The 20,778-nt window shown below is 71.4% G+C and overlaps 2 protein-coding genes across 3 annotated transcripts; both read left to right on the top strand.

The window, feature by feature from the left end:
• Window positions 1–436: 436 nt before the first annotated feature.
• On the top strand, window positions 437–14,407 carry CAD (carbamoyl-phosphate synthetase 2, aspartate transcarbamylase, and dihydroorotase). Of its 2 annotated transcripts, XM_032185722.1 has the most exons (45): window positions 437–518; window positions 804–943; window positions 1,799–1,928; window positions 2,146–2,288; window positions 2,441–2,582; window positions 3,001–3,172; window positions 3,258–3,443; window positions 3,519–3,631; window positions 3,910–4,055; window positions 4,135–4,266; window positions 4,371–4,604; window positions 4,722–4,943; window positions 5,289–5,477; window positions 5,777–5,901; window positions 6,000–6,133; window positions 6,204–6,316; window positions 6,422–6,672; window positions 6,744–6,990; window positions 7,100–7,198; window positions 7,327–7,551; window positions 7,632–7,814; window positions 7,915–8,133; window positions 8,222–8,389; window positions 8,461–8,643; window positions 8,724–8,828; window positions 8,897–9,145; window positions 9,353–9,434; window positions 9,605–9,771; window positions 9,885–10,049; window positions 10,124–10,255; window positions 10,353–10,554; window positions 10,657–10,847; window positions 10,914–11,054; window positions 11,142–11,237; window positions 11,313–11,454; window positions 11,570–11,617; window positions 12,118–12,162; window positions 12,272–12,426; window positions 12,538–12,612; window positions 12,687–12,899; window positions 13,029–13,154; window positions 13,230–13,385; window positions 13,454–13,555; window positions 13,638–13,732; window positions 14,278–14,407. In XM_032185722.1, the coding sequence occupies exons 1-45, from the start codon at window positions 437–439 to the stop codon at window positions 14,378–14,380; spliced, it is 6,768 nt and encodes a 2,255-aa protein (XP_032041613.1). In that variant the 3' UTR covers window positions 14,381–14,407. The 2 variants fall into 2 exon arrangements, with proteins under 2 accessions (XP_032041613.1, XP_032041614.1); XM_032185723.1 differs by lacking the exon at window positions 11,570–11,617.
• Window positions 14,408–14,542: 135 nt separating this feature from the next.
• Window positions 14,543–20,267, top strand: MPV17 (mitochondrial inner membrane protein MPV17). Its single transcript, XM_032184544.1, has 7 exons — window positions 14,543–14,606; window positions 16,844–16,959; window positions 17,042–17,134; window positions 17,707–17,802; window positions 19,257–19,289; window positions 19,539–19,591; window positions 19,667–20,267. Exons 1-7 carry the CDS (start codon window positions 14,543–14,545, stop codon window positions 19,734–19,736), a joined length of 525 nt encoding a protein of 174 aa, XP_032040435.1. The 3' UTR covers window positions 19,737–20,267.
• The last annotated feature ends 511 nt before the right edge of the window (window positions 20,268–20,778 follow it).

The following is a 20,778-nucleotide window of genomic DNA, read 5'->3' on the forward strand; positions in this document are numbered from 1 at the left end:
AAGCTTTTCCTGTGTTGTTTTTTCAATTTTGTCGTTTTCTGCTTGCCCATGGTTTTAGCGGCCTCGCTCCGTTTCCGCCCGCGGTCCCGGGGCCGTGTCCGCCTCCCCCCGGCGGGCCCCGCGCCGCATCCCCACTCGTGACCGCTCCCTCCCGGGGCGGGCGGTCCCGGCCGGGGGAGGCGCCGCGCGGAGCCGCCTCCCCTGCTCCCAGCCCCGCGTTTCCGCGCAGGCCCCGGGCCCTCGGCACCCCCCGTGCCCCGCGGGCGCCCCCGGCCGCCAGGTGCTCCAGGTGCAGCGGCCCCGTCCCGCCCCGCCCCGCCGGGACCCTCCCGCCCCGGCCCGGCCCCGCCCCGGATCCTCCGCGCCGCCGCCGCTGCCGCCCTACACGCGCCTGGCTCGGGGCCGCCGCCGCCGCCGGAGCGCACGTGGAGCCGCCATGGGCTGCCTGGTGCTGCAGGACGGGGCCGTGCTGCGCGGCCGCGCCTTCGGGGCCGCCGCCGCCGCCGCCGGGGAAGTCGGTGAGTGCGGCCGGGCCGGAGCCGCGCTCCGCTCCCCTCCCGGAGGGGGCTGCCCAGCCCGGGAGCGGGGCCGGTGGGCGCTCGGGGCCGCCCCGTCCCGTCCCGTCCCGTCCCGTCCCGTCCCGTCCCGTCCCGTCCCGTCCCGTCCCGTCCCTCCCCGCTCCCCCCTCCCCCGGCCGAGGGGCGCCGTGGCCGGGCCGGGGCTCGCGGGATGTGCGGGCACGGGGGGGGGGCCGGGACCGGCCGGGGGTCGCCGCCACGGCTCGGGCTCTGCTGTCCCCGCAGTGTTCCAGACCGGCGTGGTGGGCTACCCCGAGGCGCTGACCGACCCCTCGTACCGGGCCCAGATCCTGGTGCTCACCTACCCGCTCGTCGGCAACTACGGCGTGCCCCGCGACGAGGCCGACCCCTTCGGGCTGAGCCGGGTGAGGGCACGGCCGCCTCCCGGGGCGCTGCCGGTGCCGCTGCCAAATTTTGCCGCCCGCGGGCACGCGGCGGGGTGTGACGGCACGCGGCGGGCGGAGGCTGTGGCACGATGCCGCGGGCACCGGGCAGGGAGCGGGAGCGGGAGCACCCCTCTGCTCCGGGACCGAGGCGCTGCGGGGCCGGGTGCTGCTCTTGGGGTGGCTCCGTGTGCAGGGCGGGGGTCCCTGCCCCTGGGGCCGGGGGGCAGAGCGGCTCAAGGCCCCCGGGCCCTTCCCAGCCACTCGGCCGCCCCTGCCCCCAGGACAGAGTCCAGGTCCCGCTGCAGCAGCTCGGTGTCAGCCTCAGCCCCCGCTGCACTGCCCCTGGGCCCCCTCCCGGTCAGGCGTCCCCAGCCTCCCTCACGCTGCCGGCAGTTCTTGCCGTGCTGGGGACGCGTGGGTCCATCCCTGCTGTGGCTCTGTTAGGCTCTACTCCTGGGGTCCAGAGCCCCCATCCCACACCACATCTGCCCTGTGCTGAGGGGTCCCACGGCTGTGCTGGCCTCCAGGCCCGGGGCTGTGGCCCAGCTGCACTTGGGGTCTGCCCACCCCATCCCGGGGCTCCCAAGGACCATGGCATCAGCCAGACCAAGCCTCGACCTTACTGGTCTGGGTGTGGGGTGAGACAGGGACGGTGCCAGCCCTGCCAGCGTGTCCTGACCATGTGGCCAGGGTGGGGGGGGGGGCCCTATCTGTTAGGGCTTCCACAGCCCTGGGCTGTAGCTGTCCCACAGTGCCCTACAAGGTGGCCAGGCTGGGTACCCACGGGGTGCTGGTGGCCACGATCCCGGCCGTGCTCACACTCTGCTCCTGCAGTGGTTCGAGTCCAGCAAGATCCACGTGGCTGCCTTGGTGGTGGGCGAGTGCTCGGAGACCCCTAGCCACTGGAGTGCGTCCCGCTCCCTCGACCAGTGGCTCAAGGAGCAGAACATCCCTGGTCTGGCAGGTGGGGCTGGGGGCTGCGGGGTCGGGTGCAGGGGTAGGGGTGGAGCTGGGGGGCACCTAGGGTGCTGGGGCAGCGAGTTTGGGACCAGACCTGTCTCTGCGTTGGGATTTGCTCCCCAGGGCTCCACCCAGAGTTGGGGCGGTGAAGATGCTGGAGCATGGGGACCTGCTCGGGGTGGGATGGGGCTGCACGGCCGTGTCTCACGGCCCTTCTGCAGGGGTGGATACTCGGGCCCTAACAAAGAAGATCCGTGAGAAGGGGACGCTGCTGGGGAAGCTGGTGCCAGATGAGACCCTGGAGAACAGCCTCCCCTTTGAGGACCCCAACAAGCGGCATCTTGTGCAGGAGGTGTCACTGAAGGTATGGCCAGGGGGCACGGGTGTGAATGGCCGGGGGGATCTGGGTGCCTGGTGCTGAGCTGTGCTGCAGGGCTCCTTGCAGCAGAGGGCCAGCCCCAGGCTGGGAGGGGGCCTGGGGTGATCGTCTGGTCCCCACACTCACCTTCCCCGCAGACACCCCGCGTGTTCAACCCGGGTGGATCCCTGCGGATCACCGCAGTCGACTGCGGCCTCAAGTACAACCAGGTCCGGTGCCTGTGCGAGCGGGGGGCGGCCGTCACCGTGGTTCCCTGGGACCATCCCCTGGACACCGCAGGTGGGGTGGGCCCGGCCAGGGGCTCCCAGGGCCCTGCAAAGGGGAGGATGGGATCTGGAGCAGGGGTTGTCTCCCGGGCTGGTGCTGGGGGCCTTGGGGAACCACATCCTGCCCCGTGACAGGGAGTTTGGGCGCCTCGGTATCATCATACCCTGAGGTCATGGGGGCAGTGGTTCTGGGGGAGGGCCTCAATGAGATCCTGCAGGGGACGTGGTGGGGTGTGGGGCTAGGCCATCGTGATTGTGAGTGGGCTGGTGGTCAGTGGGTCCAGGATACCTCTGCACAACCCTCCTTGGGAGCTGGTGAGGTTGTGCACTCGGGCTGCATCTCTGTTGGGCTGCTGGGCAGGGCCTGGGGCGATCCCACAGAGAGCATTGGCTGGTGTCCCCTCTGTGACTCTGCTTCTGTCTGGGCACAGATTTCGATGGGCTCTTCATCAGCAACGGCCCCGGGGACCCGCAGCTCTGCCAGCAGACAGTGGCCGGCCTGCGCAGCGTGCTGGGGGCCCCCCAGCCCAAGCCCGTCTTCGGGGTCTGCCTGGGGCACCAGCTGATCGCCTTGGCCATCGGCGCCCGCACCTACAAGATGAAGTGAGAGGGGTCTGGGGGAGGGCAGGCAGCCGGCGCAGGGTCCCGGCCGCCTGGGGGTGCCTGACGCCCCCTGACCCCGCTCCAGGTACGGGAACCGTGGGCACAACCAGCCCTGCCTGCACGAGGACACGCGGCGCTGCTTCATCACGGCGCAGAACCACGGCTTCGCGGTGGAGGCGGGCAGCCTGCCCCCCGGCTGGGCCCCGCTCTTCACCAACGCCAACGACCGCTCCAACGAGGGCCTCGTGCACGAGCACAAACCCTTCTTCAGGTGGGCGCAGGGTGGGAGCCGGGGGATGGCCCCTGTGTGGGGCTGGGGTGCAGGTGCCTGACTGCCCCCCTGCAGCGTCCAGTTCCACCCTGAGCACCGCGCCGGCCCCACGGACCTGGAGGGGCTCTTCGATGTCTTCGTGGAGGCAGCGCGGGACCTGCAGCGGGGGGATGGCAGTGCCAAAACAGGTGGGTGTGGGGCACGAGGGTGCTGCTGAGCCCCCCGTGCCTGGGGCCGCGCTGCACGAGGGGTGCTGTGCTCAGTGTGGGGTCTGTGCTCAGTGTGGGGTCTGCGGGGCAGTGGTCACATCTGTGGGGCTGTGTGTGGGGTCCGAGGTTGGGGCCCAGGGGCAGAGGGGCTGCAGGCTGTGGTTGTGGTGTGCGGGGCTCTGGGGCTGGGGCCGTGCCTGGGGGTGCAGCGTCGCTGGGCTCACGGCACCCCCTGTCCCCCATCCCGTCCCTTGCAGTGCGGCAGCGCCTGCAGGACTGGCTGGCGTACAGCGAGGCACCGGCTGCGGGGCAAGAGCCAGCCCGGCCCCGCAAGGTGCTGATCCTGGGCTCCGGCGGCCTCTCCATCGGGCAGGCCGGAGAGTTTGACTACTCGGGGTCTCAGGTGAGTGCCCTGCCAGGGGACGGGGTGGGCACGGGGCGGGGGGTCCAGGCTGCGAGCTGTGAGCCTGCCGCTCCCCCAGGCCATCAAAGCGCTGAAGGAGGAGAACATCCAGACGGTGCTGATCAACCCCAACATCGCCACGGTGCAGACCTCCAAGGGGCTGGCAGACAAGGTGTACTTCCTGCCCATCACCCCCGAGTACGTCACCCAGGTGAGCATCACAGGGCTGGGGGTCTGGGTGGTGGTACACTGCCTGGGGGGCAACGGAGGGAGTTGGAGGGTGCAGCCCCGCTGAACGCGCACTGCTCCCCCCAGGTGATCCGCAATGAGCGCCCCGACGGGGTGCTGCTGACTTTCGGGGGGCAGACGGCCCTCAACTGCGGCGTGGAGCTCACCAAGGCCGGGGTGCTGGAGCGGTACCGCGTGCGGGTGCTGGGCACCCCCGTCGCCTCCATCGAGATGACGGAGGATCGCAAAGTCTTCGTGGAGAAGATGGAGGAGATCGGGGAGCACGTGGCGCCCAGCGAGGCCGCTGCCTCCCTGGAGCAGGTCTGGGGGCGTGCTGGGGGCAGTCACGGGGGGCAGGATGGGGGTCAGCCCCCGGGCAGGGTGCTGACCCCCGGGCAGGGTGCTGACCCCCGGTGTTGGTCTCTCTGCCCTCCCCAGGCGCAGGCAGCGGCCGAGCGGCTCGGGTACCCGGTGCTGGTGCGCTCTGCGTATGCCCTCGGGGGCCTGGGCTCCGGCTTCGCCAACAGCCGGGAGGAGCTGGTGGCACTGGTGAGCCAGGCCTTCACCCACACCTCCCAGGTCCTGGTGGACAAGTCCCTGAAGGGCTGGAAGGAGATCGAGTACGAGGTGGTGCGGGACGCCTACAACAACTGCGTCACGGTATGAGATGGGGCCGGGGAGCCCCCTGCCCCCCGGGGGGGCTGCTGCAGGGTGCGGGGGGCAGGGGCTCCCTGCTGTGCCCCCTCCCCGGGGGGGCTCCCAGCCCCTTTCCTGACATTGCACAGCCGCTGCCCGGCAGGACGGGTACCCTGCTGTGCTCTGGGGCCGGCAGCACTGCGGCGTGGCAGGGGCTGGTGTTCAAGTCCTGGCTGTGTGGGGAGCCCCCGATGGTCCCCGGGGGATGGGGGGGGCAGGTGGGACCGTTCTGGGGCTCAGCGGAGCAGTGGGGGGGTGGGAACACAAATGGGGCCGTTGGGGCCACCCGCACTGACCCCCCGCTGCCAGGTGTGCAACATGGAGAACCTGGACCCGCTGGGGATCCACACGGGCGAGTCCATCGTGGTGGCACCCAGCCAGACCCTCAACGACACCGAGTACTTCATGCTGCGGCGCACGGCCGTGAAGGTGGTGCAGCACCTGGGCATCGTGGGCGAGTGCAACATCCAGTTTGCCCTGAACCCCGAGTCGGAGCAGGTGAGCGCAGCCCCCTGCGTGCCCCGTCCCCGAGCCCACCGGGACGGCCCTGGGGGAGCCTGGCTCGGGGTCCTGCCCGTGCTGTGCCATGGGGCTGAGCCTCGCCTCGCTGCCCTGGGGCCCCCCGTGTCAGCCACTTGCCTGGCTCCTGCCGGTCTTCTCCTGGTGCCTGTGCGGTCCTCGGGCGGTCCCTGCCCCGCGGCAGTCGCTGCCCTCCCGTCTCCCATCCCAGCTGAGCTGTGGGAGGGGGGCTGCGAGGGTCCCGTCCCGCGCTCAGCCCCCCTGCCTGCTCCTTGCAGTACTACATCATCGAGGTGAACGCCCGGCTCTCCCGCAGCTCTGCCCTGGCCAGCAAGGCCACCGGCTACCCCCTGGCGTACGTGGCTGCCAAGCTGGCCCTGGGCATCCCCCTGCCCGTCCTCAGGTAACGGCGTCGCCGCTGGGGGCCGGGGGCAGACCTCGGACGTCCCGAGTGCCCTGCGTGCAGGCTCCTGACACCATCCCCTCCCCTCCCGTCCCCAGGAACTCGGTCACAAACTCCACCACTGCCAACTTCGAGCCCAGCCTGGACTACTGCGTGGTGAAGATCCCGCGCTGGGACCTCAGCAAATTCCTGCGCGTCAGCACCAAGATCGGCAGCTCCATGAAGAGCGTGGGTGAGCACGGCGGGGCCGGCGGCGCGGGGCGGCGCGCACGGGGCCGGGCTGCTCACGGCTCCCTCCGCAGGGGAGGTGATGGCCATCGGCAGGAACTTCGAGGAGGCTTTCCAGAAGGCGCTGAGGATGGTGGACGAGAACTGCGTGGGCTTCGACCACACCGTGAAACCAGCCTCGGATGTGGTGAGCGCTGGGGTCAACGGGGCGGAACGGCCGCCGGGTCGGTCGGGGGGGGCTGCGCCGCCGGCCAGGCCCCCCCCAGCCCCGCTCACCCCTCGGTGCTGCCAGGAGCTGGAGACGCCCACGGACAAGCGGATCTTCGTGCTGGCCGCGGCGCTGCGGGCCGGGTACTCCATCGAGCGCCTCTACGAGCTGACCAAGATTGACCGCTGGTTCCTGCACAAGATGAAGAACATCACGGACCACGCGGTGCTGCTGGAGGCGTACCGCGAGGAGCAGAGCACCATGCCGCCCGCCGTGCTGCAGCGCGCCAAGCAGTTGGGCTTCTCCGACAAGCAGGTGGCCTTGGCCGTGCTCAGGTGAGGGGGGGCGGCCCCGGCTCCGCTGCTGGTGCCGGCGTGGGGCCCGGCACTCACCCTGCCCCCTGCAGCACCGAGCTGGCCGTACGGAAGATGCGGCACGACCTGAAGATCCTGCCGGTGGTGAAGCAGATCGATACGGTGGCGGCCGAGTGGCCGGCCCAAACCAACTACCTGTACCTGACCTACAACGGCACCGAGCACGACCTGGCCTTCCGCGAGCCCCACGTCATGGTCATCGGCTCCGGCGTCTACCGCATCGGCAGCAGCGTCGAGTTCGACTGGTGTGCCGTGGGCTGCATCCAGGAGCTCCGCAAGGTTGGGCGGGCCCCAGCGCCCCTCGGGCGGCCGGGCAGGTGGTGGGAAACGTGGCCAGAGGATGGGGCTGGGGGTGGCCTCGGCTTCACCGTTCTGTCTGCCCCTGCAGATGGGGTTCAAGACGATCATGGTGAACTACAACCCCGAGACCGTGAGCACTGACTACGACATGTGCGACCGCCTCTACTTTGACGAGATCTCCTTTGAGGTGAGCGGGTTGGGGCCCTGCCTGCTGTGGGGCTGGGGTGGGGGCGTCCCGGGCCCTGCCCTCAGCGGGGCCGGTAGGGATGGGGACATCGCAGCCCCTTCCCAGCCAGCCCCCTGCCCCACGTGCAGGTGGTGATGGACATCTACGAGCTGGAGAACCCCGAGGGCGTGATCCTGTCCATGGGGGGGCAGCTGCCCAACAACATCGCCATGGCCCTGCACCGGCAGCAGTGCCGCATCCTGGGCACCTCCCCAGAGGCCATTGACTCGGCTGAGAACCGCTTCAAGTTCTCCCGCCTGCTCGACACCATCGGCATCAGCCAGCCCCTCTGGAAGGAGCTCTCTGACATGGAGGTGGGGGCGGCGGGGGTGACGGGCTGCCCGAGGGGACGGGCCCCGGGCACACCGGCTGAGGGTCCCTGCCTCTCCCGCAGTCGGCCAAGCACTTCTGCGGCAAGGTGGGCTACCCCTGCGTCGTGCGGCCCTCCTACGTGCTGAGCGGTGCGGCCATGAACGTGGCCTACTCGGACAGCGACCTGGAGAAGTTCCTGAGCAACGCCGTGGCCGTGTCCAAGGAGCAGCCCGTTGTCATCTCCAAGTTCATCCAGGAGGCCAAGGTTGGCCGGGGCTCCTGCAGCCCGGGGGTGGCTGCTGCGCCTCGAGAGCCAGGTCCTTCCTCGGCACCTTGCCGGGTGGTGATCGTGTGCCTGCTCACAGGAGATCGACGTGGACGCGGTGGCCTGTGACGGCGTGGTGGTGGCCATCGCCATCTCGGAGCACGTGGAGAACGCCGGGGTGCATTCGGGCGATGCCACTCTGGTGACACCCCCTCAGGACATCACCCCCAAGACGCTGGAGCGCATCAAGGCAATCGTCCATGCCATCGGGCAGGAGCTGCAGGTCACCGGGCCCTTCAACCTGCAGCTCATCGCCAAGGTACCTCCAATGGGGCTGTGCCGGGGAGGGATGCTGCGAGGACCCCTACGGCCCCAGGACGCCCCTCACACCCGTCCCCTCTCCGCAGGACGACCAGCTGAAGGTGATCGAGTGCAACGTGCGCGTGTCCCGCTCCTTCCCCTTCGTCTCCAAGACCCTGGGGGTGGACCTGGTGGCTCTGGCCAGCCAGGTGATCATGGGCGAGGACGTGGAGCCTGTGGGGCTCATGACAGGCACGGGCATCGTTGGCGTCAAGGTGAGCGGGGCCCGGGCCGGGGCTGGGGGCTGCGTGCGGGCGGTCCCTGAGCCCTGCTCCCCCCCCCCCAGGTGCCCCAGTTCTCCTTCTCGCGCCTGGCGGGCGCCGACGTGGTGCTGGGCGTGGAGATGACCAGCACGGGCGAGGTGGCCTGCTTCGGGGAGAACCGCTGCGAGGCGTACCTGAAGGCCATGCTCAGCACCGGCTTCAAGATCCCCAAGAAGAACATCCTGCTGACCATCGGCAGCTACAAGGTGCGTGGGGCCGGGGCTGCGGGGCTGGGGGGGGGCCTGGTCCCCCCCCAGTTCCCTGACCAGCTGCGGTGGTGCTGCAGAACAAGAGCGAGCTGCTGCCCACGGTGCGGACCCTGGAGAGCCTCGGCTACAACCTGTACGCCAGCCTCGGCACGGCCGACTTCTACACGGAGCACGGCATCAAGGTGGGGGCTCGGGGCCCGGCGGGGGGGGCCGGGGGCGGCGCAGGGCTGTGACAGGGTGCTGCGGGCAGGTGATGGCGGTGGACTGGCACTTCGAGGAGGCCGACGGCAGCGAGGCCGGCGCCCGCGAGACGCAGCGCAGCATCCTGGACTACCTGGCCGAGAACCACTTCGAGATGGTCATCAACCTCTCCATGCGCAACTCGGGGGGGCGGCGTCTCTCCTCCTTCGTCACCAAGGGGTACCGCACCCGGCGCCTGGCCGTCGACTACTCGGTGCCGCTGATCATCGACATCAAGTGCACCAAGCTCTTCGTGGAGGTGGGACCGGCTGCGAGCTGGGGACGGGCAGGGCAGGGGGGTGCCGGGGGTGCTGCAGGGTTGGCAACGTACGTGGGCTCTGCTACGGGTGGGAGGGTGGCTTCTGGGCTGGGGCTCGGGTGGGTGCCCTCATCCTGGCCCCGTTGGAGCCTTGTCCACGCACACCCCTGGAGGACGCATCTAACCTGGCAGCTGCTGCTCCCACAGGCACTGGGCCAGATCGGGGCTGCCCCCCCCCTCAAGATGCACGTGGACTGCATGACGTCCCAGAAACTCATCCGCCTGCCGGGTAGGTGGGGCTGGGGGCTCTGGGGGCAGCACGGGGCCAGGGGAGTACCCGGGGCAGCCCTGGGGATGGGGGGCGTTCCTGTCTGCCACTGGCATCCCCTGCATCGGCCACGTCCCTGCACACCGGCCCCTGCCCGGGGCTGCTGCTGCTGATGCTGCCCCACTCCCCAGGGCTGATCGACGTCCACGTGCACCTCCGTGAGCCGGGCGGCACCCACAAGGAGGATTTTGCCTCGGGCACAGCAGCTGCCTTGGCTGGGGGCGTCACTATGGTGTGTGCCATGCCCAACACCAGCCCGGCCATCACCGATGCCACCTCGTTTGCCCTGGTGCAGAAGGTAAGGAGATGGCACTGCTGCAGCCCCCACTGCCGTCCCCTCGTTGTGTGCTGCTGGGGCTGGCTGGGGAGGGCAGCCCCTGCCCGGCACCGACTGCATCCCACTGCCCGCAGCTGGCTGAGGCCGGGGCACGCTGCGACTTCGCCCTCTTCCTGGGTGCTTCCTCGGACAACGCCAGCTCGCTGGGACCCCTGGCCGGGGCGGCTGCTGGGCTCAAGCTGTACCTGAACGACACCTTCTCCAGCCTGCGGATGGACGACGTGTCGCTGTGGATGGAGGTGAGCTGCCGCAGCGGGGGCTGGCGGGGGTCTTGGCGAGGGCGCCCGGTGCCCACCAGCCCCGTCTCCCCCAGCACTTCGAGCAGTGGCCGCGGCACCTGCCCATCGTGGCCCACGCAGAGGGGCAGACGGTGGCCGCTGTCCTGATGGTGGCCCAGCTGCACCAGCGCCCCGTGCACATCTGCCACGTGGCCCGCCGGGAGGAGGTGAGCGGGGGGCCCCGGGGTCCCGTCAGAGCAGCCCTCAGTGTGGGGGCATGTGGCATGGGGGGCTGCAGAGCTGCCCTCACTGTGCCCCCCCCAGATCCTCCTCATCAAGGCGGCCAAGCAGAAGGGGGTCCCGGTGACGTGCGAGGTGGCCCCGCACCACCTCTTCCTGTGCCGGGACGACCTGGGGCGCCTCGGCGCGGGCTGCGGGTCCGTGCGGCCGGCGCTGGGCACCCAGCAGGACGTGGAGGCGCTCTGGGAGAACATGGACACCATCGACTGCTTCGCCACCGACCACGGTTAGCCCCGAGGGACCGTGGGTGTGGGGTGGGGACGGCAGTGGGTCCTCGTGGGGCCAGGCACTGCAGCCCCGTCCTGCGCTGACCGGCCCCATCTCGCAGCCCCGCACACGCTGGAGGAGAAGCAGGGGCTGGAGCCACCCCCTGGCTTCCCAGGCCTGGAGACCATGCTGCCGCTGCTGCTGACGGCCGTGTCCGAGGGGCGCCTCACCGTGGAGGACATCATCCAGCGCCTCTACGAGAACCCCCGCAAGATCTTTGGGCTGCCGGCGCAGGAGGACACCTACGTGGAGGTGGGTCCCTGCCCCGCTGCCCGCCCCGGGTCCGGCCCCAGCACCTCTGACGTGTTCTCCCGGCAGGTGGACCTGGAGCAGGAGTGGGTCATCCCCAAACACACGGCCTTCTCCAAGGCCCGCTGGACGCCCTTCGAGGGCATGAAGGTGAAGGGGACGGTGCGGAGGGTGGTGCTGCGTGGGGAGGTCGCCTACATCGACGGGCAGGTGAGGCCCTTGCGCAGGTCCTGGGTGCTGCTCCCCTGCGCCTGGGGGGGTCGCCGAGCACCAACCCCTCACCCGCTGTGCCTGCAGGTGCTGGTGCCCCCCGGCTACGGGCAGGACGTGAGGAAATGGCCCATGGGAGCCGTGCCTGTGCCACACATGGCCCCCGCCAAGGAGAGCGTGAAGGTACGGCGTGCAGCCGGCCGGGAGGGGCGGCCGTGCCCTGCCTGGCCCCGGCTCCAGCTCGACCTCTCCCCGCAGACCCCCGAGCGGCCCAGGCACGCAGGGGCGGGCGAGACGCTGCGCGGCCGAGCCTCCAGCCCCCGCCGGGCCGGCCCCGTGGGCGAGGGGCGCTTCCACCTCCCGCCCCGCATCCACCGCGCCTCCGACCCCGGGCTGCCAGGTGAGGGGGGCGGCGCGGCGGGCAGGGGGGCGGCGGGGCAGCGAGCGAGCGGCCGTGGTGGGGCCGGGGCCGCGGCCAGGTGCCCCGCTGATGCCTGCCCTTGTGTCCCGTTCAGCGTTCCGGAGGCTGGGAGCCACGCACCGCCCGGGCGCCCGAGGCACCGGTAATGTTGGGGGGGGACTCACTCAGACAATGAGACGCGGCCGCGCTAATGGCACTAACCGCAGCCGATGAGTGCATCCCCTCCCCCAGGTGCCGCGCCGGCCCCGGGCTGCCTGTGCCGCCCCGGCACGGCCCCGTCTCTCGCCCTGTGTGGGGCCGGGTCCCTGGGACGGGGCACGGCGGCGCCCGCCTGCTCCCCTCCTGCCCCGGCCCCAGCCCGCGCGGCACCTCGGGGACCCCACGCTTGCCAGTGTGATTGGGGCTGCGTCCGATTGGGGTCCGTGGGGGGCGTGTGGGGGGCACAGCGCTGGGGCTTGGCCTCACGTCTCAGGGCAGCCGTCACCCTGGGGTTGGGCCCGTGGTGCCTTCACCCAGTGCTGCTGAGGACGGCAGCGAGGGTGCCAGGAGTGCTGTGCCGTGCTGGAAGCACCCCTGCAGAGCAGGGCAGGGCTGCCGCAGCCCCCTGCCCTCTAACGCTGCTGTTCCCCTCTCCCGCCCCAGCTGAGGATGCCCGAGAAAAGGCCGGCAGGAAGGCAGCGGAGGCAGGTGGGTGCTGGGGGGGAAGTGGGGGGCTGGGGACACCCGGCAGTGGGGGGCTGTGGGGGCTGCAGCGTGGCCGCCCACATGGGCTGACTGCTGGCTCTTGGTGCTGCAGACCCTGCTGCGATCCAGGACAGCCACGGCTACCCACCAGGACCCTTCCCGCGCCAGGCGTCCCCCCAGGGTGCTCCCCACTTCCAGACCTCCCCGCTGCTGCACCCCCTCGTGGGGCAGCACATCCTCTCCGTCCGGCAGTTCTCCAAGGAGCAGGTGCCCAGGCTGGGGGCGGGTGCTGGTGCTGCGGGGCCGTGGGCACCTGCACGGGTGTGCGGGGGGCTCAGTGCCACGGAGTGAGCCCCGCTGAGCCCCCCCTCCTCGCAGATGTCGCACCTCTTCAACGTGGCGCACACCCTGCGCATGCTGGTGCAGAAGGAGCGGAGCCTGGACATCCTCAAGGTGAGCCGGGAGCGGGGCCGTGGGCGCCCCATGCCCCCTGCCATGCTCCCCGTGCTGACGCCGTGGCCCCGCAGGGCAAGGTGATGGCGTCGATGTTCTACGAGGCGAGCACGCGGACCAGCAGCTCCTTCGCCGCGGCCATGTGCCGCCTGGGCGGCTCCGTCGTGTCCTTCTCCGAGGCCACGTCCTCGGTGCAGAAGGGCGAGTCGCTGGCCGACTCGGTGCAGACCATGTGCTGCTACGCTGATGTGCTGGTGCTGCGGCACCCCCAGCCGGGTGCTGTCGAGGTGAGTGGGCCCGGGGGGCTGCGGGGCCCTGTGCTGCCCATGGCCGGGGCTGTGGGGCAGGGCTGTGCTCTGTTCCCTGCTGGGCGCAGGGGCAGGTCCTGCCCACGCTCAGCCTTGCCCGTGCCCCAGCTGGCTGCCAAGCACTGCCGCAAGCCCGTGATCAACGCCGGGGATGGGGTGGGGGAGCACCCCACGCAGGCACTGCTGGACATCTTCACCATCCGCGAGGAGCTGGGCACTGTCAACGGCATGACGGTGAGGTGCCGCGGGGCGGGGGGCTGCGGGCACGGGCCCCGCGGTGCCCCGGGTCGTGCTGACCGCTCCCCGCAGATCACCATGGTGGGCGACCTGAAGCACGGGCGCACGGTGCACTCCCTGGCCCGGCTGCTCACCCAGTACCGCGTCAACCTGCGCTACGTGACGCCCCCCAGCCTCCGCATGCCGGCCGACATCGCCGCCTTCGTGGCCTCCAAGGGCATCAAGCAGGTGAGGAAGGGGGTGCGGGGGGATGGGGACGTGCCCCCTCCTGGCCCCGCTGACAGCGCTGCCCCCAGGAGGAGTTTGGGAGCATCGAGGAGGCGCTGCCGGACACCGACGTGCTCTACATGACCCGCATCCAGAAGGAGCGCTTCGAGTCCGCCGAGGAGTACGAGGCCGTGAGTGGGGGGCCTGGGGGGGGGGGTCGGGGGTCCGGGCTGTGCGGGGGCGCGGGGCTGGCGCTGAGGGCTGCCCCCGCAGTGCTTCGGGCAGTTCGTCCTGACGCCGCACAGCATGACCAGGGCCAAGGAGAAGATGGTGGTGATGCACCCGCTGCCGCGCGTCAACGAGATCAGGTGCGGCCGGGGGGGTGGGAATGGGGCTGGGGGGATGGGAACGGGGCCGGGGGGGTCTCGGGGCTGGGGCTGGGGGGTCTCGAGGTGAGGGCCAGGTGGGACCAGGGGGCTCTTGGGGCTGGTGTTGGGGTGGGGCCAGGCGGGGGGGGGGTCTGGGGGAGGTGAGGAGGGGCTGGGGGCGCTTGGGGGGCTCTTGGGGCCAGGGCCGGGGGGTCTCAGGGGCAGGGGAGGGAGGAGGGTCTGGGGGCCGGAGGGATTGTGAGGGGCTGGGGGGCTCCTGGCCCCGGGGGTGTCGGGCTGGGGCCTGGGGGGCTCGAGGCCCGGGTGGGGGGGCTCTCAGGGCTGGGGCTGGGGGCTCTCGGGGCCGGGGGGGGTCCCGGTGCCGGTGCTGGGGGGTCTCCGGGGGTCTCTGGGGTCTGTGGGTGCCGGGGCGGGCCGGGGCGGGCCGGGGGCTCAGAGCCCCGGGGGTTGTTTCTGGGGGGACCGATTTTGGGGGCGCCGCCGGTGTCCCGGCCCGGCTCCCGGTGGTGACGTCACTTCCGCAGCGTGGAGGTGGACTCGGACCCGCGCGCCGCGTACTTCCGGCAGGCGGAGCAGGGCATGTACGTGCGCATGGCGCTGCTGGCCACCGTGCTGGGCCGCTACTGACGGCAATAAACCACGCCCCTCGCCTGACCCCGCCCCCGGCGTCTGACTCCGCCTCCATCGCCTGACCTCCCTATCTCCTGGCCCCGCCCTACAGCGTCTGACCCCGCCCACATCGCCCGGCCCCGCCCATCTCTCGGGGGGGGGGGCGGTCACGTGGCCGCCATGGCGCGGCGCTGGGGGCGGCTCCTGGCGGCGCGGGGCTGGGCCGGGGCCGCGCTCACCGCCGGTAAGGGCCGGGGGGGCCCCCCCGCACCGCCCCCCCCCCCTTCCAGTGGGACACAGGGACCGGGGCGGCACCGGGCGGGGGGCGGGGGGAGGGGCGGGGATGGCTGCCGGCGGCGGGGGGGGGGGCCGGGAGCCCCCAGGGCCGCTCCCTGCGCGCTGCTCCGCGCCCCCCCCCCCGCACCGCGCACACGTGGTTCTGAGCCCCAAAATCCCCGTGAATCCCCCCAAAACCCCTTCACCCTCCCCAAAACCCCCTGTGAGCCCCCAACCCCCCTGTGCCCCCCCCAACCCTCCGCGAGCCCCCTAAAAGCCCTCTCTGAGCCCCCCAAACCCCCCCGTGAGCCCCCCCAAAAAGCCCTGCGACCCCCCCCAAATCCCCCCGTGGCCCTGGGGGTGCCCCCGCTGCCCCCCGCCCTCCCCGTCCCTCCTCACCGCTCCCCGGGGGTGGCGCTGCCCCCTGCCCCCCCCCCATCGCTGCCCCCTGCCCCCCCCCGTGCGCCCCCCGTTCTTGGTGTCCCTGTGCTGGGAGGCACCGCCGCGGGCTTGAGGGGGGCCAAGCACCACGGGGGGGCTGCCCGGGAGCAGCCCGGGGCTGGCTCAGCCCCCGCGCCTTCCCCCTGGGGCCGCGCTGCAGCCCCCAACCCAGCTCCGGGGCCGTGCAGGGTGGGGGGCTTCACCCAGCCCTCGGGGGGGCTGGCGGCCAAGGAGGGCTCTGTCCTGGGGCCGAAGCTCGTCCCCATCTGCGGGCAGCCCAAGACCCCCCCGTGCCACCGGAGGCGCCTCCTGCAGCCCCCTCGCCTGCAGCCCCCTGGCAGCCTCGGTGAGCAGTCAGCCCCTCAGCCCCTCAGCCCTCGCTGCCGGCCGTGCCGTGGTGCAGCCGCCCTGCGCTCCCTGCTCCCAGCAGCCTCCATCCCCCTGCCGCCGCTCCCTCCCCGTAGCGGAGCCGTGAGCCAGGGCTGTGCCGGGGAGCTTTTCTGGCAGCCGGTTGTGCCGGGACACCCTGCAGCGGCAGGAGCCGCGGGGTCAGGCAGCGCTTCGCCTCCCGCAGCCCGGGCCGGGGGCCAGGCTGCCAGCAGAGCCCGGGCACAGCAGCAGCAGCACGTGCCCGCGGGGGTGACCTGCCTGCCCCTGCCTGCCCCTGCCTGCGGAGCAGCCCCGCGCCCCGCCGTGGCCATGCGGCCTCTGGCTGCCAGCAGCGAGGCCCATCGGGGCCGCCGGCGGCGTGGCCTCATTAGGGTTGGGCGTGCTCCAAGCGCTCGGGGGCAGCAGCCAGGCAGCCCCAGGCCCCGCGCTTGGCCTGGCCACCAGCCACAGCCACCTCCCGCAGCACCGGGCAGGACTGCGGCTGCCTCCCGGGGGGAGCTGCGGGGTCAGCCCAGGGCTGGTCTCAGGTCTGGAGGGGCGCAGCGGGGGCGTCCAGCCCCGTGCTGCTGTGCCCTGCCTGGCCCCGGTGTTCCCTTGGGGTTATTAGGGTGCCCGGCCCTGCAGGCAGTGCTGGATGTGCCCCTGCCCCAGCGGCAGTGAGCCCTCGGTGCCTGGGCCCTGCTGCCCTCCTGGCCCCTCTGTGTGGGGTGGGTGCGTGGGGTCCGGGGGAGCAGTGCTTGTGGGGCTGGGAGGTGTTGGGTGCGCTGCTGCCTGCAGTGCCTGGGCTGGGCCCTGCTCTCTGGCTGCTGGGGCTGTCACGGGGAGGCTGTGGGGTCCCGGCACTCCCGGGGACACTTCTTGGGGCTCTGCTGTCCTCAGCACACCGGGGCGAGGAGCTGCGTGTGCAGACAGTCCCAGGTAGGGAAGGATGCTGGGGCTGCTGGCCCTGGAGCCGCGAGCTCGCTGTGCCCTGGGTTTCCAAGAAGGGAGCAGAAACGCAGGGGGCTGGAGACCTGCCTGGGAACTGTCTCATCAGGAGCATTAGGAGCAAGTGGGGAGCCCGCAAAGGCTGGGGGAAGGAGCGCGGAGCCAAGGGAGTTGCGTCGAAGAGGTCAGGGGTGTGGGATGGGGCGGCAGCTGCCAAAAGCCCCGCTGGGCTGCACCCCGCAGGGCGCGCGGGGACACGGCAGCAGTCCTCACACCGATATGGAAACAAGGCCCCGAGCCGTGCCAAAGGCCGGGGAGCTGCGAGGACCCGGCCCCGGGCCCGGCACCGGGCAGCGGCCTCCCGAGGGAAGGAGCGTTCGGAGGCCTCGGGGGCAGGGGCAGCACCCAGCGCCCCGGGGCCCTGCCCCTGAGCCGTGCTGCTCGCAGGGGCCCTCATGGGAGCCGGGGACGTGATCGCCCAGCAGCTGGTGGAGCGGCGGGGGCTGCGCGAGCACCACGGCAAACGCACCCTGAAGATGATGGCCATCGGCTGCTGCTTCGTGGTGAGTGCCGGGACGAGGGGACAGAGGGATGGGGTCCCACAGCACGGACAGCGGGACGCAGCCCCTCACACCCCTCCCGCAGGGCCCCGTGGTGGGCGGATGGTACAGGGTGCTGGACCGGCTCGTCCCGGGCGCCACGAAGGCTGTGGCTGTGAAGAAGATGGTCCTGGACCAGGTCAGTGCCTCGCCCAGAGGGACCCGCGCCGCAGGGCTGCGGCAGGACGGTGCCTCCGCGTGTCCGGGGGTTCCACCCTGCTGCAGGAGCCCCAGCTCGGTGCAGGACACCCCAGGCAGGGGCAGCTCAGCCCAGCAGCCCCAGGCGTGTCTCAGGTCCCTGCTTTACCCTTTCCCCTGTGGCTGCCCAGAGCTACCTTGTCCATGCTCTGAACCAGGCACAGGAGGCTGGGCCGTGCTGTCCCCGGCATCGCTGCTGTGCCCAGCTCTGGGAAGGGGCCCGGGGGTCGGGGTCCTGCCTCCCCCTGGTGAGGGCTGAGGCTGGCAGTGGGGCCACCCTTAGCCTGGCCCTGGGTGCCTCCAGAAGCCTGGTGTCCCATCCCCTCCTTTACGGCTCAGTGCAGGGGGTAGCCCCCAGGAACGGGGTGAGCTGGGGCTGTTCCCTGCTGCCCAGTGCCCCGTGAGAGGCACACGGGTGGCTCCGTGCCCACCGGGGGCTGCCCTGTGCCGGTGCTGCTGGCAGGGCTCTGGTCCCTGCAGGGTCAGCCCTGGGCTCTGTCTCCTCTCTTACAGGGCGGGTTTGCACCGTGCTTCCTCGGCTGCTTCCTCGGCATCACGGGGGCCGTGAACGGTCTGTCTGTGGAGGAAAACTGGTCCAAGATCCAGCAGGTACGTGCTGCTTCCCGAGCAGTGTGCGGCTGGGACGCCTCCTGGCTGCTCTGCCTGCGGTGGTTACCCCGCACCGCTCCCTCCCAGCGCCGCCTGCCCCTGCCCCGATGGCCTGGGCCACGGCCCCTTTGTTCCCCTGGGCACAGCCCAGAGCTGGCTCCTGCAGGTGCCCCACGGCCAGCATGGGGAGGTGGCCAAAGTGGCCACCAGGGGTGCGTGGGGCTGGTCCTGCCAGGCTCAGCACGGTGTCCGGAGCCCCAGAGGCGAGGGGTGCTGGGTGCCCCCGGTCCCCCGGGTGTGGGTGCCGGGGCTGGGCACGCTGCGGGGTGCCACGCGCTCCCTGCACGCCGTCCTGGCTGTGTCTGCAGAGCCATTACGGAGATGGCTCCCATTAGCAGCGATTGCTGGAAACCAGCGCACGAGCTGAGTCAGCGCGTCCGGAGGGTGAGTCACCAGCGCGCGGTGACCACCCCCCGCGGGACGCGGCACGAGGGGGTGCTCGCCCGTCTGCCGGGGGCACAGCGCCGGTGCTGGGGCACACAGGTGGATGGGGACCCCTAATCTGCAGGCTCTGGGCAGGGCCAGGTGCTGCCCTGTGCCGGGGCAATCCCTGCAAGCTGTGGCTCCCCGCTGGTGCTCCATCCTAGGAGGGAGCTGTGGGCTAGGGGACAGGCAGCGGTGGCTAGCAGCCACCTTCACCCCCAGCTTGGGGCGCATCCATCCCTCCCCACACAGAAGAAGCGTCACCAGAGCATCCATCACCCCTGCGCCCGCTCTCCTCGTTCTGGGCTGCCGGCCAGTGCCGGGAGGAGGCCGGGCTCCCGGCTGAGTCATAGCCAGGCTGGGCAAGGGGACTGCTGCTGCTGCCATGGGGCAGGGCTGCGGCACGTCCGCGGGGACAGCAGCACGCTGCGCTCCCAGGGTGGCCAGCCCGGTCCTCCCAGCCCAATCATCCCAGCGCAGTCCTCCCAGTTTGTGCCTCTCTCTGTCCCTGCCCACTGCACCTTGGAAGATGCTCATGGGACGCAGGGCTCGGCCGGGGCTCATGGCAGGCCTGTGCAAAGGGGGGGAAGGAGCCGTGCCCCGGGCCTGCTGCAGCCATCCTGGTTCCCTCCTGCCCTCCTCATGCTCGTCCTGCCTCACTCCTGCCCCGCGTCTCCTCCTGGGCAGACTGGCTTGTGGCAGCCTGGCCATGGCACCGTGGTCCTCAGCTGCAGGATGGGCTCGTGGTGGGCACAGAGCACTTGTGGCCACCCCTTCCTGCCACCCCACTCAGCCCCACACAATCACATCCCTTGGTACAGTACAGGGGGACTGGGGACCTGCCCAGTGCCCCCCTCGAGCAGGCACGGAGGTGGGGGTCAGAGCAGGGAACCCTGCATGGAGCCCTGCTGGCAGTGCTGCCGTGGCCGTGGGGTTGCTCTGCCCGCTCACGGCCTCCCTGTCTTCCCCAGGACTACGTGGACGCCCTGCTCACCAACTACTGTGTAAGTGCTGGCGTCAGGTGAAGGCCACCGCCGAGCCTCCCTGCCCCGGGTGCCGTGCTGGCTCTGCCCACCAGCAGGACAGGGCTGGGCTCCTCCGTGTCCCCAGCGGCCACCCTGTGCCCTGCCCGGGGGCTGCCCTGGGCTCAGGTGAATGCCCTGAGCACGGGCAGAGGCTGGCGGAGGTGGGCGTGGGGCTGGGGGCTCCTGGCCACGGCTGCTCACCCCCGCTCCTCCTTCTCCTCTGCCCAGATCTGGCCGCCGGTGCAGGTTGCCAACTTCTACTTCGTCCCCCTGAGCCACAGGTAGGAGCGCAGCCACGGCCCCAGCTCCGGGTCCCCGCGGCTGTGGCTGTTGATCCCGTCCCTTCTGCCCCACAGGCTGGCAGTTGTCCAGTGCGTGGCCATCGTCTGGAACTGCTACCTCTCCTGGAAGGCAAACCGGCTGTGAGGGGAGGCTCCCGGGGCTGCCCCCGCTCCCCGTGTGCCGCCTGAGCGCTCCACCTCCAGGCTGTGACGTGGGGGCTGTGCACGGGGCTGGGGTGTGCAGGGCCCTGTCCCCGCTCCCCTTGTGGGACCCCTCCTGCCTGCTGCTGCTCTTGGGGGGGAGCGGGTCTGGCCAGGGCTGGGGGCTGCTCCAGGGGCCGTGCGGGGCTCTGCCTGTTGGTGCGTTCCCCCATCTGCGCTCCCTGCTCTGCCCGGCCCTGCCCCATGTGTGGGGTGTTTCCCCCTGGGGGCAGCTCTGTCCTTTTCCAGGGGCTGCTGGGGAAGGATGAGGGCTTGGAGCAGCACCGGCCTGGTGCAGACCCGGGGTGCAGCAGCACGGCTGGGGCTCGGCTCTGCTCCGCGCCTCCCAACCCCAGCCCGTCTGTCCCAGCAGCCGCCGCTCTGCTCCAGTTACACCTCCAGTGGGAACAGGATTTCTGTGTAGCTCTGCTCCTGCCAGCCGGAGCACCCAATAAATGGCGCTGTTCCCGGCTGATCCTTGTGATGTTTGGGTTTGTGGATCCCGGTGGGCCCCTCATCCCTCTGTCCCACCAAGTGAGGCTTTGTCCTTGCAGAAGTGGTTTCAGACCAGGTCGTTGCGGTGCTTGCAGGGCCGCTGACAACGCCGCCCTCCCCTCTGTGAGGTGCCTCTGGTCCTGCTGTGCTGCAGGACAGGGTGAGCTGCATGGAGGAGGCAGAAGCCTTGTGTGCGCAACCATCCAAGGTCCTCGTGGGTTTTGCAGATACACCGTGCACTGAAAGGTGTGGGGAGGGCACGTGCCAAACGGGAGGGTGCAGGAAGGATTAGAGGGAGGTCTGGAGCTGGGGCTGTGACGGGGCCACATCCACACCCGGCTTGTCTGAGACGAGCCCACTTTGGGCAGTGAGGAGCCCCACGGTGCTGCAGCCTGCCTGCGCTGCTGCCTCCCGGAGACACGTGCCTGTGCCCCTCCTGCACCACGCAGTGACCAGCACGGTCTGGCTTGCAGCTGCCCTGCCTGGCCTCC

The sequence above is a fragment of the Aythya fuligula genome, chromosome 3 (assembly GCF_009819795.1).
Source record: "Aythya fuligula isolate bAytFul2 chromosome 3, bAytFul2.pri, whole genome shotgun sequence".
NCBI lineage: Eukaryota > Metazoa > Chordata > Aves > Anseriformes > Anatidae > Aythya > Aythya fuligula.

What these genes read in the sequence shown, in the direction of transcription:
- CAD (XM_032185722.1), top strand. Translation starts at nt 437, where the DNA reads ATGGGCTGCCTGGTGCTGCAGGACGGGGCCGTGCTGCGCGGCCGCGCC. An exon ending in GCCCGCACCTACAAGATGAA is followed by an intron (nt 3,173 to 3,257) that starts GTGAGAGGGGTC and finishes ACCCCGCTCCAG; the next exon opens with GTACGGGAACCGTGGGCACA. An exon ending in GCACCAAGCTCTTCGTGGAG is followed by an intron (nt 9,146 to 9,352) that starts GTGGGACCGGCT and finishes CTGCTCCCACAG; the next exon opens with GCACTGGGCCAGATCGGGGC.
- MPV17 (XM_032184544.1), top strand. Translation starts at nt 14,543, where the DNA reads ATGGCGCGGCGCTGGGGGCGGCTCCTGGCGGCGCGGGGCTGGGCCGGG. An exon ending in CGGGGCCGCGCTCACCGCCG is followed by an intron (nt 14,607 to 16,843) that starts GTAAGGGCCGGG and finishes TGCTGCTCGCAG; the next exon opens with GGGCCCTCATGGGAGCCGGG. An exon ending in AGAAGATGGTCCTGGACCAG is followed by an intron (nt 17,135 to 17,706) that starts GTCAGTGCCTCG and finishes CCTCTCTTACAG; the next exon opens with GGCGGGTTTGCACCGTGCTT.